This window comes from Gopherus flavomarginatus, chromosome 15 (genome assembly GCF_025201925.1).
Source record: "Gopherus flavomarginatus isolate rGopFla2 chromosome 15, rGopFla2.mat.asm, whole genome shotgun sequence".
NCBI classification, from domain to species: Eukaryota; Metazoa; Chordata; order Testudines; family Testudinidae; genus Gopherus; species Gopherus flavomarginatus.
Window position 1 is genome coordinate 25367440 of NC_066631.1, and position 17603 is coordinate 25385042.

The window sequence follows — 17603 nt, forward strand, 5'->3', positions numbered from 1 at the left end:
TACAATCTCTCTGCAATTATCTCAGCAGGTCAGTGGATTACCTGTCTCTTACAAACGAATCAACAATATCTCTGGCATGGACATCAATGATGAGAACAGTATTGTACTTTTTTCTGTCATTTCTATTTAATGGCTTTGTGATTCGGGTAACCAAGGCATCAATCTGTTCGTGCATTCTCTTAGCATAAAGTTTCATTGCCTGTTTTTCTCCTTTCTTCACTTTGTGAAAGACGTCTTCCACCTCCCAGGTCCACCAGACCTGATTAGCAGCCAGCACCATCATGCCTTGATACATCAACATCCAGTCAACTCTATGGAAAACATGGGATAATATATTTGAAAGAACAGTTCCACCCTGAATTTTTGGAACTGTGATATCAGTCTGTCTCTCTACAGACAAGAGAGCACTCTGTCAAGGTGTCAAATACTATTTTAAAAAAACTAGGAAATTCCCCCACAACAAAACTAACTTGTAGTTAAAGGTTACTAAGCGCAATTCATAACAAGACAAGAAATACCATTACACACATTATCAACACTAAAAAATAGAGCTGTCAATTAATCGCAGTTAACTCACACGATTAACTCAAAAAAATTAATCATGATTAAAAAAATTAATCATGATTAATCGCTGTTTTAACTGCATTGTTAAAAATTGAATACCAACTGAAATTTATTAAATATTTTTGGATTTTTTTTCTACATTTTCAAATATATTTATTTCAATTACAACACAGAATAAAAAGTGTATACGGCTCACTTTATATTATTATTTTTTGTTTCAAATATTTGCACTGTAAAAATGATAAACAAAAGAAACAGTATTTTTCAATTCACCTCAAACAAGTACTGTAGTGCAATCTCTTTATCGTGAAAGTGCACCTTACAAATGTTGATTTTTTTTTGTTACATAACTGCACTCAAAAACAAAACAATGCAAAACTTTAGAGTCTACAAGTACACTCAGTCCTATTTCTCGTTCAGCCAGTCACTAAGACAAACAAGTTTATTTATGTTTACAGGAGATAATGCTGCCAGCTTCTTCTTTACAATGTGACCTGAAAGTGAGAATAGGCATTCACACAGGACGTTTGTAGCCGGCATTGCAATATATTTATGTGACAGATATGCTAAACATTCGTATGCCCTTTCATGCTTCAGCCACTGTTCCAGAGGACATGCTTCCATGCTGATGATGCTCGTTAAAAATATAATGCATTAATTAAATTTGCGTCTGAACTTCTAAGGGGAGAATTGTATGTCTCTGGCTTTATTTTACTCACTTTCTGCCATATATTTAATGTCATAGCAGTCTCAGATGATGACTCAGCATGTTGTTCATTTTAAGAACACTTTCATGGAAGATGTGACAAAACGCAAAGAAGATATCAATGTGAGATCTCTAAAGATAGCTACAGCACTCGACCCAAGGTTTAAGAATCTGAAGTGCCTTCCAAAATCTGAGAGGGACGAGGTCTGGAGCATGCTCTCAGAAGTCTTAAAAGAGCAACACTCTGATGCAGAAACCACAGAACCCAAATCATCAAAAGAGAAAATCTGCTGGTGGGATCTGACTCAGATAATGAAAATGAACATGCATCGGACTGCACTGCTTTGGATTGTTATCAAGCAGAACCCGTCATCAGCATGGACGCAAGTCCTCTGGAATGGTGGTTGAAGCATGAAGGGACATATGAATGTTTAGCGCATCTGGCATATAAATATCTTGCAACATCAGCTACAACAGTGCCATGAGAACACCTGTTCTTACTTTCAGGTGACATCGTAAACAAGAAGCGGGCAGAATTATCTCCTGCAAATGTGAACAAATGTGTTTTTCTGAGTGACTGGCTGAACAATAGGACTGAGTGGATAAAGTTTTCATGATAAAGAGACTGCACTACAGTAGCAATCTTAGGTGAACTGAAAAATACTATTTCTTTTGTTTTTTACAGTGCACATATTTGTTATCAAAAATAAACATTAAGTGAGCATTGTACACTTTGTATTCTGTGTTATAATTGAAATCAGTATATTTGAAAATGTAGAAAACATCCAAAAATATTTAAACAAATGGTAATTATTGTTTAACAGTGCGATTAATCATGATTAATTTTTTTAATCATGCAGTTAATTGCAATTAATTTTTTTAATTGCTTGACAGTCCTACTAAAAACCATTAAAAACTAAGGAAATCACAGGTTCAGGTTATGTACACAGTGCTGACAACAACCTTAACTCCCAGTTATGCACACAGTTGTGTAAACAGAAAATTTTTCATGGCCCAGCACCCAAGCAACCTTAGCTCTCTCCTTACAGTAACTCTAAATGAACCTTATCCATTCAACACACAGCTTCCCTCTGAACTGTCCATAACAATTTAACATTGCATTCTTATCTGTACAAAGGTTGTATGACATGAAGCCTCAGACAAGCATCATATCAGAAATACTTTAAAAGTTCAAGAGTACATTAACATAATCCATCTTATCTATTGATTTATCTGTCTCTGTTATTGAAGAATGTATTGATCTATGTATATCATAGTGCCTATCACTGAAGTGCATAAGCACATACAAATACTCATCCGGTCTTTTTCTCCTGAGCAAAGTAATTCCACTTAAAAGTGGACAATATCAAAGGACACAAAGCTAGTGGGTGAACAGATCCTAATTCCTAAGCAAGTTCATAAAATTATTCTTTATATTGAAAACCAACTGTTAGTGTCAGAACGCTTGGCCTACAGAATAATCCCCAATAGATAATCAAGGCTGTAAATTACATTTCCAGTTATTCATTTGGAATTCATAGAATTAGATTTTGTTCTTCAAATATAACACTTTAAACGCATTTTTAAAGATAGCATTTTTTGAAGATAAACAGAACTACAGGGGTAGAGTTAAAGTTGTTTAGATGCTGGGGATTGAGATTTTTTTTCTGTTTAACTGTCTGTGCATGTGAGAACTGGGTGGCAATCAATTTTTAATAGACCCTTAACATACAGAGTAAGAGAAGGGAACTATATTTAAATAAAAAAGCAAGTCTCTACACCACTTTCTCTATGGTTTATATAGACTTTAAACTATTAATGGTTTATTATGCTTCAATTGTTATCCTTATCACAGTAATTACTTCACCTGCTTCTATCTTCACAGTATCGAAAAATGGCCTCTTTAGTAATAAGTCTGTTTGTTCTTCTCATTTCAACCAGAACAGCTGTCATCCAGTTCTCGACTCGCCCTTCTGCTGCAATAGCCCGCCGGAACTCCATCACTTCTCCTTCGGCTGAAATCATGGCTGTTGCCATTTTTTCACCACTATCACCCTCCTGAAATCTCAGTGATGCTATGTTATCATACATCTGAAACATGCCAGCAGAGGAACCCTTTGTATGATTTGTACTAAAGGTTCCTAAGATCTAGGTACCTCACTTAACCCCCATTAGAGTTCAGGATCAGGCTCTGAGCAATCAAACATAGCAGACAAATTATTTTTAAATATTGACAGCCAGATTTTGCACAGATTTATATCCCATGAACCCAACTGCACAGAGTGTAAATGAGCATAGAATTTGGCCCAATTAAGATTTTTATAGAAAATACAAATTTACCAAGAGTTACAGAGATGGTTATTCCATAGCAGTTTACTATGGGGTATCCTGAATCTTCCTCTGAAGCCACTGGTACCAGCCATTGGCACTGACAGGATACTGTACTGCCTGGATCACTAGTCTGGTCCAGTCTGGCAATTCTTGTGTTTCTTATGTTGCTGTTACAGCACGTTTACTTTGAAAGAAACACTAGCAGGTTCTTAATAATCTGTATAGTATAGAATCTTCCACCTAAAAATCATAGTGCACATGGGGCATTCTCATAAGCAGGATGCTGTACCTTTATCATGTGTTCCTGAACGCAGAGTGGGTCACTACTACCAAGGATGCTGAGCAACTCATCATCAGATATAAAGAAAAATCGGGGGAAAGCATTCCGCTTTGAATCCAGGTAATCGTTCAAGCTTTTCTGACATTTCTCTAGACCATCACTTATCTGCTGAAGGTCTGTGAGTCGATTTGGGGCTTCACAGCATTTTTTTATCACTGGATCTTTTACAGTGTCACCCATTATCTAGGGACATAGAAAAGAACATTTAAAAACTACTAAGGGTAACACTGAGGAGCAAATTGAGTTAGATTTCTTTTATGGCAATACTTAAACAATCTAGGATATTATCATTATATATAGTCACACTTTTTATTATTATTTACTATTTCTACAGTACTAAAATATCCATGATGCCTTAGACAGATAAGTCGTGAAGTGCTTGCAGCTGCAGAACCTTTATAACTGACAATGATGCAAGAAATGGAAAGGATCCAGCTTGACTATCAGATCACAGCTTAAATGTGTAGGACTGGCAATTAGGAAAGAAAATATTTTTACTTGTAAACTGATTTCTGTGCCAGGTAAGCTCACAGTCACGTTGACATTTTTACAATCACTTCGAATAGCTGGGAGTATCGCTAGAGAGAAGTACTTGCTTAGTCGTCAGCAGAAGAAAAATGTTAGGGCACTGACATCTATCAATGGAGGACTGCAGTTAAATATGGAGCTAAAAGCAAAACATATCACATAATTCTCTCAATCACAAGCCATTACAAAACAGGTGAGTTACTTACCCTTTTAAATATCCTGTCTATGTTGTCAAATTTTTTTGCTTCCTCTGGAAGCTGTGATCTTATATCCCCACCAATAAAGATGCTTTCCAGGTACATCCATTTCCTCTGAACCACCATCCAGACCTAGAAGAAGAGTCAAGCTTACAATCAAAGAAACAAGTTCTATGGAAAATCTTGATCGTGAACAACAAAAGCTAGAGAAAAATTAATCGTTCAGTTTCTTCCCTACCTCAATAACTTCACCAATCAAGGATAGAGTTTTTTCCCAGTGGTGAACTGTTGATAGAAAAGGACCTACAAATCGACTGCCTGAGATACTCTGAAGATTGACGGCATTGTCATCAAGAATCTGAGTAATTTCATCGACAGACCCCAAAATAAAACCTCGCTCTTGGGTGCCTTTGAAATACCTTTGTACAGTGAACTTCATGTTCTCCCAAGTTTCCACTATCTCCTTAACACCCTGCATGTGAACATAAAAAAAAGGCTGTTTCAGTCCTGTAAAACTAGAGGACAGTCATTCTAACATCAAAATGAAAATTGCTCATTTAGGAAGGCTTTTACACAGATTTTTCTAGCTCTAAAGGGCAGGTCTACTCTGAACAGGGATAATGTATCAAACAGATCTGTTCTTAGTGTGCATTATGAGTTTTATCTGCTAATCTCATGAGAGAAGTAAGTTATTTCTGCTTTTTATCACTAAAGAACCAACACAGCTCCGAGAGAGATGAATTTGGCTCCATCTAGTGCATCATTAACAGAGCTATCTTCTCAGTTACCTCCAGTGCAGTTCCAGTGAAAATAATTCAGTTATACTAGTATCACTGAAGGACTTATCTGAGCTGCAGAACCTTAATTACTGGCAATGATGCAGAAAACGGAAAGCATCCTGCTTGATTATCAGATCCCAGGTCAAATGTGCAGAGCTGGCAGTTAGGAAAGAAAATATTTTTAATTGTAAACTGATTTTTGTGTCAGGTAAGTTTTCTGGTAGACAATAAAAGTGGAAAACTACCTTGACACTTTTACAATCTCTTTTTAAAGTAGACTCAGACTTTAAAACCCATCTAATCCAAACAAGGATCACACAACTGGCTAACATAACCTTTTTGGCAACTAAAGGTTAAACTATTTACTGCTATTCTAAATACCATTTGATAATTAAAACTGAAAGATCAAAAACAATGAAGAAAATAAAAACCTCTGTTGTCATTAAGTGTCTTCAAAACAAGTTAGGTATTATTTTAAAACCTTGCCTTCTCAATGCTAAGTTCTTTAACAGCAGATCCCACTATCTCATTGATAACATCTGAGTATTTGTGCAGCTCCATAGCAAACATATTCTCCAAGGTGAAAGTTGCTGTTGTCATTTCAAAACTAGTGCCAGTTCTCTCCATGAGATCTTTCCAATGCCTGGAAGAGTTTCAGTAAATCAACATGTTATAAACAAGACCAGATATTAACAATAGGGATCAACTTAAAAAGCAGGGAATAATACTATCAAATGAAGACAAATTGGAGGGAACATTCATTTCCTAGACACTCCATCTTTCCATCCCAGCCAAACACCAGGTTGGGGATTGGCTCAGCAGCTCACTCTTTACTTCCCACAACTCGGTGGGGTATGGTTTTGGTAGTTCCATGTGATGCAGATAAGAGAGATGAAGTGGTAGCTTTGAGCTGTCAAGCTGTTCTAGCAGAGAAAGCGTGGTTTGAATGTCAGGGGAGCTGGTGGTAGGAAGGAGGAGCATTGATTTGATCAGGTCTCAGCTACCTCTGCTTGAGGTCAAACGTAAGGAGCAGAACATCAGTCAGCAGCCAGCTTTGAACTAAGCACAACCAGTGGTTATCAGATTCCAGCAATGTTTCTAGCATTCCAGATTAGAACTACTAGCATTAGACGCTAGACCAGTAGTTATAATATCTATAACATGTTAGTAGTACATGTTCGTTTGAGTGCACAGAATAGGTAATTATGTGGAACTATCACATTTGTATGATCAAGTGCCTAGCTGTCAGTGCAAGTGAGATAACCACATGGCCACATTTTGCATGCATGAATTTAGTGGCTGGTCAGAGATACTGAGCCTATGTGTCTATGATTTTGGTTTTGTTCATTTTGTCAAGCACTATGACAAAGTAAATGTGAAAATTACTGTCAACAAATGTATAATAATGGTCCTGTGCACAATACAGTCTAGAATTATATTTAGAATTATATTTCAAGTTTAGAATGAGACTTCATATTTTACATAAAACACACACCATATTTACACATACTGCATCATCTCATGCGATCTTAGTAATTGGATATCAACTATAATATGCAAAATGTTTGCATGATTTCAACATCTGAAATTAACAGTTATAACAAACAAAAATAAATTTTCTTTCACACACAGAAAATTCCTTAAACAAACTGGATCAAACCTGTCTCTCAATGCTTCGTTTTTCAAATCCAGCAGCAAAGGAATGGAGTCCTTGAATGCCTTCATCTTTGCTTCCAGGTGATAAGCCACCGGCACATTGCGCACTTGCTTGGGCAGCTTTCGGAGGCTTTTAAGAAATCCTTCAATTCCTTCTTGGAGAAACTGCACATTGAGATTTACCCAAAGGGTCTGCGACCATTCCTCTTTAGCAGCCTGGAGACAAGGTAGATGAAAATATTCATAACATTTCCTTTTAAGTTACTATGAAAGGAATGTGACAACATATTTATTATTTCTACTGCAATAGTATTCAGAGGCCCAGTCAGCATCAGGGCCCAAATGTGAAAGATGCTATATGAACAGCATAAAAGGCAGTCCCCTGCCTCAACGAGCTTATAGTCTGATTTAAGATAAGACACAACAGGGGAAGCAGTAATAAGAACCTGCTTTACAAAGTCACAGTCTGACTTTTAATGTTACCACATTTTAATTATTCCAAAATCCATTAAAAAAAAATACTTGTTCAAAGACCAACTAAGGTCACTTAGGGCCAGCCTGAAATCCATCTACTCACAATGAGCACTGCACACAAGCACAGGAGCAAGCCTACTGAAGTCAATGAGACTACTTGGGGGTAAGATGCTAACCAGCATGAATAAGAGTATCAGAATCTGGACCTTACTACAATATCACACTTCCTGGACAAATGAGTATAACTAAAGCACTATTCAGGTGATCTATATTCTGGTAGTCAGAAGGATAAAACAATCACAACTTATTTCAGTCAAATGGATAGGAACAGACTTGACTGCAATAAAAGAGAAGTTCTATATTATATATATTTTTATAGAACACTTACGCTTTGCAATTTATAAATTTCATAGATCTGCTTCAGACCCTTCATATCCTTCTGGACCTTTAATAAGTCAGGGTACATTGTGATTGGAAGGTCAAAAAGTTTCTCAGCATTAGCCAACTCCTGACGATTTTTCTCATGTTTTTCCAATTCCTTTTCAAAAATATCTAAGAGTTCCAATCCTGTAAAGAGAAGGAAAGTCTGGTAGACAAATATTTTTCATGGGTTATGATGGATAAATAATGCACCATTTCTGTATACACAAATTCTTCAAACGTCATACTTGTTCAGCTTGTATTTTAGGAGGGGAAAACATTTTGAAAGTACATAGGTTTCTGTTTTCAAGTGTATCAGGCTTCACACTACTTTAAGATGTAACTACAGGGACATAAGTCTTCTTACCTTTGTCAAGATTCTCCCCAACAGCACCAGGCCCCTCAGTAGAAAATCTGTGGAAAAAATCTGCTATCTGGCTACTGTAGTCTCCAATCTGCTCCCTTGTAATCTAAAGGGAATATTGTTTGAATTAGGATTTTTTTCCTTTTCTAAATGCATTTTAAACATGTAAGGTAAAAATATTACCTCCGTGAATGTCTTTTTGATGCTTCCAAGGCTGTGATCAACTTCCGATGAATCAAATAAGAGGGTCTCCCATATTTGCTTAATCTTGTCGACCAGCTCTCTCTCTTCTTCAGTTGTCTAAAGAGAACACACATATGAATACAAAGTATGTGAGCCAAATCCTGAAACTCACACTCAGATGAAGAATTCTGACAGAGGATGAAATTGACCAACAGTGCAAAGGCAACACAAGACCTTCCACATCATGAAAGCCTTCCATCAGTACAGTGAGTACCCTTGAATAAGGCAGTACATGCACACCAAGGAAAGTTTCTTCTCACCAAAACAACACAGGCTAGGGTAGATGGCCATGAGGTGAGTATGCCAGGACAGGGGTCATGAGATGAACATTTTAGCAGATCTTGTGGTTTCAACACCCACACAACTAGCACAGAGAGCTGCAGCTCCTATTCCAGCTTAGAGGGCAGGAAAAGCAGATATGGGGGAGAAGTACACAGCAGCCCTACTTGCTGACCCTGAGTTAGAGTGGTTGATTTCACCTTCCAAACCTCACTGCACTCAGGGCCTGATCCAAAGCCTACTGAAGTCATGTTTTTCCAACTCTTTATCAAAAATATCTAAGAGCTTCAATCCTGTAAAGAGAAGGAAAGTCTTCTAGACAAACACTTTCCATGGATTATGATGGATAAATTATGCACCATGTATGTATACATCTACACAAATTCCATTGATTTCAATGAGCTTTTAATCAGGCCTCCATTCTGCATAAAGCCCAGTCACTGGGCTCTATGTGAGTGGAGTGGATTTCCTCAGTGAATGGTACCACTGACTTCTGTGGGAATACCCTCACAAGTAGGAATTACTCACAGGAAAGTGCAGGTTACATGATCAGGCCTTCAGTTATGAAATATACAAACACATTATTTAAATAACCTGAAACTGAGCTAAACAAATGAATAGCAATCTAGTAAATTTCAATCTGAGAGTAACAATGTGAAAATATTACTTTTTGATTTCTGTTAATTCAAAATAGTTTAATTAAACTTCATTCGTTTACACAAAAGGTGTTTGTATCTGAAACACAAGTATAAAATATATATGGGATTAAACATAAATTCACTTACAGGAATGTTATATACTGCAAGGGTCCGGTATCTTTCCTGAATGTCTAAATATTTCAATTCCACCTGTAGAGTCATATCTTTGATCTCTGCAATTGTGCCAAGAACAAATTTGAGCTCTTCCAAAGAATCAGGAGTTTTCCTAAGGTTTTGTGATAATCTCTATAAAAGAAAATTACTTTTCAGAAACAGCATTAAGAGAATAATTAGGCAAAAACATACACAATTAAGTACAATTATATTAAGTCAGCTCATGTAAAACAATTAGATAATCTGCATGTATTTTTTTAGTGAGCAGTTAGTTAATTGATGATAAAGATGAACCCAACAATGTCTGACTGAGATTTCTTTTTCCTTCATAAAATAGGAGGGTCAGGTCATGCAACTGTGCAGCACCACTCAGAGCTGGTTAGAAAGACTGATTATCACTGAGCAGAAAAAACATCTACCTCAATTTCTTCCTGAAGACTGAAGAGTTCCTCTTTTGCAGATTCATTGAGAAGTTTTCCAAGAGAAGTCACCCAACCTTTTGCATTTTCCTGTACTGTGTAGGCTAAAGGGCCCAGGTTAAGCCTAATGCACTGTTCATCTTTAATCAAGGGCTGTTGAGTCACTTCTTGAGCTATCTTAATATAGAACTGCAACTTTTCATCAAAGGTGACACAAGCTGGTTTCTTTGCAGCAAACTTCTCCATCACAATGGTTTTATCTAATTTCCACAGAGGGCGATATCGCTTCCATCGATTCAAGTACTTGGTGAGAGAATTCAGGAGCTTGTGTATGTTTTGAGTAATGAGAACAGCCTGTTCAATTATTAGTGGGTTCTGAGAGATGTCATTAAAAAAACTCAAGGTGATGAGTTCGTCTTCTTCAGCATGCTGAGGGGGGCAGTCGATACAGGTGCCGTGCATCCACCGTACAAAATGCTAGAGATTTAGTATTAAAATAATAGTGTATTAATGGGGGTGGGTGAAATTAGTGACAGTTGTTAGCCCTTAAGTAGAAGATTGCTCTGCTAAAATACTCAAGGCTTAATTCTGATCTGAAGTATGCAGGCATGTTGGACTTTTAAAGTTAACTGCTGGGCATTTGACAAAACAGGACACCTATGTATCTGAGATCAGAAGTGAGCTCAGAGTACCTTACAGTGCCAAATGCATTCTTCCAGGCATTGTTATTTGGTCTGTTTTTCAAGACTATCTCCTGAGGATGTCATAAGCTAGGCCAGAGGGGCAGGTACAGGTCAGTCAGGCTCAGAAAGAAAGTAGAGCATGAGCCGTCAGTTTTGGCGTGGGAAGGTGGAAGGCAGGACTGACCTGTATTTATATTTTTAGGGGGTGTGTTCTCTGTTCATCAGTGCAGGGTAGGATTGCTCCTAGAACATTGTGTTTCTTTTCTGAAAAGAAGCAGTGAGCATCCTACAATTGTGAACAGACTCATTGTGTCAAGAAGCCCTGAATAATCTTTATCAATAATCACCTTAGTGACTTCAACACAGTCTCTGATACAATGAACACTCATTTTGTCAATTTCACTGGCATTAGGATGCAGGATTATCTCAGGAGCAGATAAAATAGTTTCTGTTTGGAACAGTGGGACATCCCGAAGAACAGCTGCATTAAAATTCTGCAAATTCCTGCCCCCAAAAAAGAAAAAGTCAGACAATCTTAATCCTGCATTTTATAGCATCATAGATAGGCACAGGTATGTGACAACAAATAGCAGGAATTGCAAGCATGAGGTCAAACTCTCCCCTCAGATGTGCAAGTCGCTCCCAGTTAAGCCATTCAACACTGACTTCAACGGGAGGCCCACATGTGCATCTGAGGACAGAATTTGTCTCAGTGTGCCATGTAGAGACTGGTTTGATTGGTAAACTCTTACGGGGCTGCAAGAAAACAGGCAAGAAATTGAACTCTGATAAACTGATTTAATAATAATAGGAGACATCCTATCTCCTAGAGCTAGAAGGGACCTTGAAAGGTCATTGAGTCCAGCCCTCTGCCTTCACTAGCAGGACCAAGTACTGATTTGTGCCCCTGATCCCTAAGTAGCCCCCTCAAGGATTGAACTCAGAACCTTGGGTTTAGGAGGCTGATACTTAAACCACTGAACTAGCCCTCTTCTTGTTAACCAGTATGGTACTACAGAAGCTCTTCTGTTACTAGCTTGGTGAATCTAATTCTAGAATAAACCACCAGTTTTGGGGATTGTCTGCCCTATTTCTTGCAGTCTCCCCTACTGTAGCATCCTCAGTGTGGGCCATTCAGGCACCTAGTCACTGGGGGACTGGATTAAATTTTAGCACCTATGAATTTAAAAACAACTGATTTGAAAAAAATAAACAGATGCAAGACAGTAAATCCGTTAAACAGATGCAAGACAGTAAATCCACCAGACTTACTTCAGAACTAACTGTGTCAATGTGTGATAGATTTTATTTTCCCAAAATGCATAATAGGGTGCTAGTTTTGAAGCTTTGCCAGTATTTGTGTTGGCAACCAGCCCTTCCATTTTTGTTAGCAAGGGTCCAATGGCAACATACTTTCTAACAATGTGTTCCACGTCTTTAGATCTTTCGCGCTTAATATGCTCAAAGAATTCCTTCACTCCTGTAAAAGTTTATGAGAGAAAATTATTATTTATCACTATTTTGTTGTAATCGTAACAGTAGATTAACAAAATAGTTAGTTGGGATTTATCTTTGAACGGTAAATTCATCTTGCAAATTTATTTAGAATTTAATCTTCATTATTATATTAATACCTCAGACCTTTTGGTGTGTACAGATTCAAGAATCCCAAACTTGACTAAGACAGAGATTTTTACATATGGCGGTAACATTTTTAATTATCAGAGACATTCTGAAACAGCTAAACTCCACTAGTGCATGCTAATGACTGAAAGATCTGCTATGATGACTAAATTTCACAAATGAGTAAAAGGCAACTCCAGCCCCATCCTCTATAACTGCAGTCTCCCTGACAGAATTTGTGCAGTAGAGCTGCACAAGAGGACAGGAGACACTGTATATTGGGGACTGCAGCACTAAGGAAGCCCCCACACAGCAGCACATGGTGGAGGTAGGGAAAAGGCCAGGACATGGATGACCAGAATAAAGGCAGATACCTGTTAAAAGATCCACTGCTATGTAGATCTTCATGTCTCACAACCACCAGCAGAGATATTGAAGCTATGCTTGTACTCCCTTCACTGTACTATGACACTATACTGTAATTAGCCTTGGGAAGTACTTAATATGTGTTCTCTAGGCAACAATAAAAGAGATGTAGCAAGGATACCACTTCAAAAAGACACTTCACAAAGCTGAGAAATGAGAATACAAAATATAAGACCTACCAGGAAGTTCATCCTCATTTTTCAAAGGTGGGGATTTAAATAGATTTGTTGATTCTATTAATAAAAGCTTGTTGTTTATATCTCCGGCATTCTTATGAATCTGATATACAAGCGATTCAAACTTCCCAATGGCTTGTGTGCATCGAACAATATAGTCACCAATACCTTGAAAATAACATGTGTCCATTTTATTCTCCTTCTTCAACATATCTTAGATCCCCATTTCATTAATTAGCCAATCTAAGCTTCTAAAAGAGCAATGTAGGCAGTGCAATGCCCATTCCTTCTAAGACCAAAAGGTCACTGTATTAACATGTCATGTATAGGGGATGCAATTCCATATTCACTGGGGAAGACTAGTATGTACTTCTTTAACAGGCACTGGGTCAGGCCAATGGACTGCATCATATTTTCCACAGGGTAACAGTCTGTATTCCTAAACCTGGACTGTGCAACAAAGCTACCACAGTTCAATTTATGATATCGTTGATCTTGAGCTGTAGTCACTTCTGCTCAGTATTTTAGATATAAGAAACTGCTATTAGTTGACAAGAAAAAGAAAAATGTATAGTCTGGGAGATGTTTTACTGAAAATTAATATCTAAAGGACATTTTTAAAATATCATCTATATTACCTAAGGAGTTCCAGTTGAGTCTTTTGTACCCTGATCTAAATACTCTCCAAAGCTCTTGAATATGATCATCAAGAAGCTGGATTTCTGCTTCATTTAGTGTTTCCATTAATTTGTGATAGTGATCCAACATCTGTTTCATTCCATCTGTGTATCTAAAGAGAGTCACAAGCATAATGCAAAACATTACAATAAGGGTATTGCCTAGAACATCTGAAAACCTAATTTTGAACCCAGACATGGAGTGCTACACTGGTAGTTTTCCCAAGATTAACAATTTAGTCACCTAACCAGAGACTACTGGCATCTCTCCTCTCTGTCATCCTGCTTACACATCAATGCTATTGAAGCCTTGTGGTTAGGGGGAAGTGGTAGATATGGTATATCTTGACTTTAGTAAGGCTTTTGATACTGTCTTGCATGACCTTCTCTTAAACAAACTAGGGAAATACGACCTAGATGGAGCTACTATAAGGTGGGTGCATAACCAGTGGTGAGCTGGAGCTGGTTCGCCCCAGTTCGTAAGAACTGGCTGTTAAATTTAGAAATCGGTGTAGAACCGGTTGCTAAAGGGGCGGGCGAGTGGACAAACTCTGGTCCATGGGCCACATCCAGCCTGCGGGACCCGTCCTGTCCAGCCCTGAGCTCCCAGCTGGGGAGGCTCCCCCGGCCCCTCCCCTGCTTCCCCCCCAGCTCCAAGAGCTGCAGCATGCTGAGCCGCTGGCGCTAGTGCAGCTCTACAGATCCTGCCGCTTTGAGCGGCATGGTAAGGGGACTGGGCCAGGGCTGGGAGGAGGGGTTGGCAGAGCTGCCCAGGGGGGCAAGTGGGGCAATTTGCCCCTTGCCCCAGGCTCCGCAGGGACCCCCACGAGAATCTTTGAGGCTCCCCCCTGGCCCCGACCCTGCCTCCACCTTCCCTCCCCCCAACCCCCCTGTTCCCTGACCGCCCCCCCCAGAATCTGTGCCCCATCCAATCCCCACCCCACTCCTTGTCCCTGGGACTCCCTGCCCCTTATCCAACCCCCTCCGGCCCCGGCCGTTACCATGCCACTTACCCCCGCCTCCCCCCTCTCCCAGAGCCTCAGCGTGCCGCGTCCAGGAGAGGCCCTGAACAGTGCTGAGACCCCATGGCTCCAGCAGGACCTGAGCTCCTCCCACTCAGAGCAGCGTGGTAAGGGGGCAGGGCTGTGAGCTCCGGGCTAACTGGCGGGAGCTCAGGTCCTGCTGGAGCCATGCCGCTGCAGCGCTGTCCAGGGCAGCTCCTGGACGCAGCACACTGAGGCTCTGGGAGAGGGGGGTGGAGGGGGTAAGCGGCATGGTAACGGCCGGGGGGGTTGTATAAGGGGCAGAGAGTCCCGGGGAGTATGTGTATGGGGGGGTTGGATGGGGCAGAGGTTCTTGAGAGGGCAGTCAGGGGATGGGGAACAAGGGGGAGGGTTGGATAGGCGCAGGAGTTCCGGGGATCTGTCGGGGTGGTGGTGGATGAGGTCGGGGCAGTCAGGGGACAGGGAGAGGAGCGAGATGGGTAGGGGGTGGGATCCTGGGGGGCAGTTAGGGTGGGGGGTCTCGGGAGTGGGGGGTCAGGGGACAAGGACTGGGGGGGTTGATGGGTTGTGGGTTCTGGGGGCGGGCAGTCGGGGATAGGATGTGGGTTGGGTCAGACTGGCAGGGGAGAGAGGCACGTGGGGCTTGTACTTACCGCACAGTTCCCTACTGGGTCTTCAGCGGCACTTTGGCGGCAGGTCCTTCACTCGCTCTGGGTGAAGGACTCGCTGCCGAAATGCCCCGAAAACCCGGAGCGAGTGAAGACCCCATCACCGCTGCCAAAGTGCTGCCGAGGATCCTGTAGGGAACCAGTTCTTAGGATTTTGGGAGCTCATCACTGTGCATAACTGGTTGGAAAATCTTTCCCACAGAGTAGTTATCAGTGGTTCACAGTAATGCTGGAAGGGCATAACGAGTAGGGTCCCACAGGTTCTGGGGCTGGTTCTGTTCAATATCTTCAACAATTTAGATAACAGCATAGAAAATACACTTATAAAGTTTGCGGATGATACCAAGCTGGGAGGGGTTGCAAGTGCTTTGGAGGACAGGATTAAAATTCAAAATGATCTGGACAAACTGGAGAAATGGTCTGAAGTAAACAGGATGAAATTCAATGAGCACAAATGCGAAGTACTCCATTTAGAAAGGAACAATCAGTCGCACACATACAAAATGGGAAATGACTGCCTAGGAAGGAGTACTGCGGAAAGGGATCAGGGGTTACAGTGGATCACAAGCTAAATATCAGTCAACAGTGTAACGTTATTGCAAAAAAAGCAAATATCATTCTGGGATGTATTAGTAGGAGTATTGTAAGCAAGACATGAGAAATAATTATTCCACTCTACTCCACGCTGATTAGGCCTCAACTGGAGTATTGTGTCCAGTTCTGGGCGCCACATTTCAGGAAAGATGTGGACAAATTGGAGAAAGTCCAGAGAAGAGCAACAAAAATTATTAAAAGTCTAGAAAACATGACCTATGAAGGAAGATTATAAAAACTGGGTTTGTTTAGTCTGGAGAAGAGAAGACTGAGAAGGCACATGATAACAGTTTTAAAGTACATAAAAGGTTGTTACAAGGAGGGAGAAAAATTGTTCTTCTTAACCTCTGAGGATAGGACAAGAAGCAATGGGCTTAAATTGCAGCAAGGGCGGTTTAGGCTGGACATTAGGAAAAACTTCTTGTCAGTGTGGTTAAGCACTGGAATAAATTGCCTAGGGAGGTTGTGGAATCTCCATCATTGGGGATTTTTAAGAGCAGGTTGGACAACCACCTGTCAGGGATGGTCTAGATAATACTGAGGCCTGGTCTACACTCGGGGGGGAGGGGAGGCGATCGATCTAAGATACGCAACTTCAGCTACAAGAATAGCATAGCTGAAGTCGACGTATCTTCCTCGCAGCATGGGATCAATGGCCACTGCTCCCCCGTCAACTCCGCTTCCGCCTCTCGCTATGGTGGAGTTCCAGAGTTGACGGCAGAGCAATAGGGGATTGATCACTACCCACCGATCTGGTAGGTAGTGTAGACGTACCCTTAGTCCTGCCTTGAGTGCAAGGGACTGGACTAGATGTCCCTTCCAAATCTATGATTCTATGAAGTCAATGGAAAGACTCCACTGATTTCAACAGGTGTTGGGTTGGCCCCTATAGCACCAATCCAGAAAAAGCATTTAAAACATGATCATCTTTAAGCACATGAGTGAAATCAATGGGTGTCAGGGGCTTTTGAGAATCCCATTGGGCACCTATCTGCACCATTAGTGCCTTAATACCTTTGAAAATCTGCCCTAGGTGACTTGCCCAAGGTCACACAGGAAGTCGATGGCAGAGTCAGGCATTAAATTGAGGTCTCCTAGTGACTGAGGAATGTTACAATGCACAGCAGTATAGTATATGATTTGCTTTTTCTTGGGGGGTTACCATGTGTTTTGTTTGCTTGATTTCATCATACATAATACAGAAAGCAGACAGCATCAGAGGAAAGATTATTTGTGCAAACTTCCAAGAAAAAATAACAATGACCAAGGAGTCTCATGTTTTTTAAATTTGATGACAGAGAGGCCATTCCTGTTCTGGTGAAGTCAGTAGGAGTATTGCCATTGAGCACAGCCTGAACATAGAGCATGTTCAAAATTTATATCCTTACCTAAGAAATTTGTCCTCCTGTAGTGCCACGTTCCTTGCTATTTCAGGTACTGGAAGCCCCAGCTGCTCCATGTATTTTGTTTCACTGATAACCTCTTGGAGTTTGGGAGAAAAATTGACTGTGAAACGACTCCACTTCTCCCCGGTGTCAACCTCTTCAGAATGCAGGCTCTACAGCACAGAAGAGAAACAGCAGCAAGAAGGAGGGAGAGATCAGTTAAAAATCAAAGAAACAATTATCTTCAAGAGGCAT

The 17603-nt window shown here is 40.3% G+C and overlaps 1 protein-coding gene across 1 annotated transcript in view; it reads right to left on the minus strand.

The window, feature by feature from the left end:
* The window catches only part of DNAH10 (dynein axonemal heavy chain 10), a 99016-nt gene that overhangs the window by 57335 nt on the left and 24078 nt on the right, over positions 1–17603 (minus strand). Inside the window, exons 15-31 of the mRNA XM_050923436.1 lie at positions 17352–17521; positions 13659–13810; positions 13024–13188; positions 12068–12275; positions 11143–11299; positions 10113–10589; positions 9667–9825; positions 8543–8659; positions 8363–8465; positions 7964–8142; positions 7106–7317; positions 5932–6088; positions 4905–5138; positions 4676–4798; positions 3891–4124; positions 3138–3361; positions 42–311 (exon numbers count right to left, since the gene is read on the minus strand). Of these exons, the coding sequence (XP_050779393.1) occupies positions 42–311; positions 3138–3361; positions 3891–4124; positions 4676–4798; positions 4905–5138; positions 5932–6088; positions 7106–7317; positions 7964–8142; positions 8363–8465; positions 8543–8659; positions 9667–9825; positions 10113–10589; positions 11143–11299; positions 12068–12275; positions 13024–13188; positions 13659–13810; positions 17352–17521 (3341 nt within the window). The remainder of the gene's footprint in view (positions 1–41; positions 312–3137; positions 3362–3890; positions 4125–4675; positions 4799–4904; positions 5139–5931; positions 6089–7105; positions 7318–7963; positions 8143–8362; positions 8466–8542; positions 8660–9666; positions 9826–10112; positions 10590–11142; positions 11300–12067; positions 12276–13023; positions 13189–13658; positions 13811–17351; positions 17522–17603) is intronic.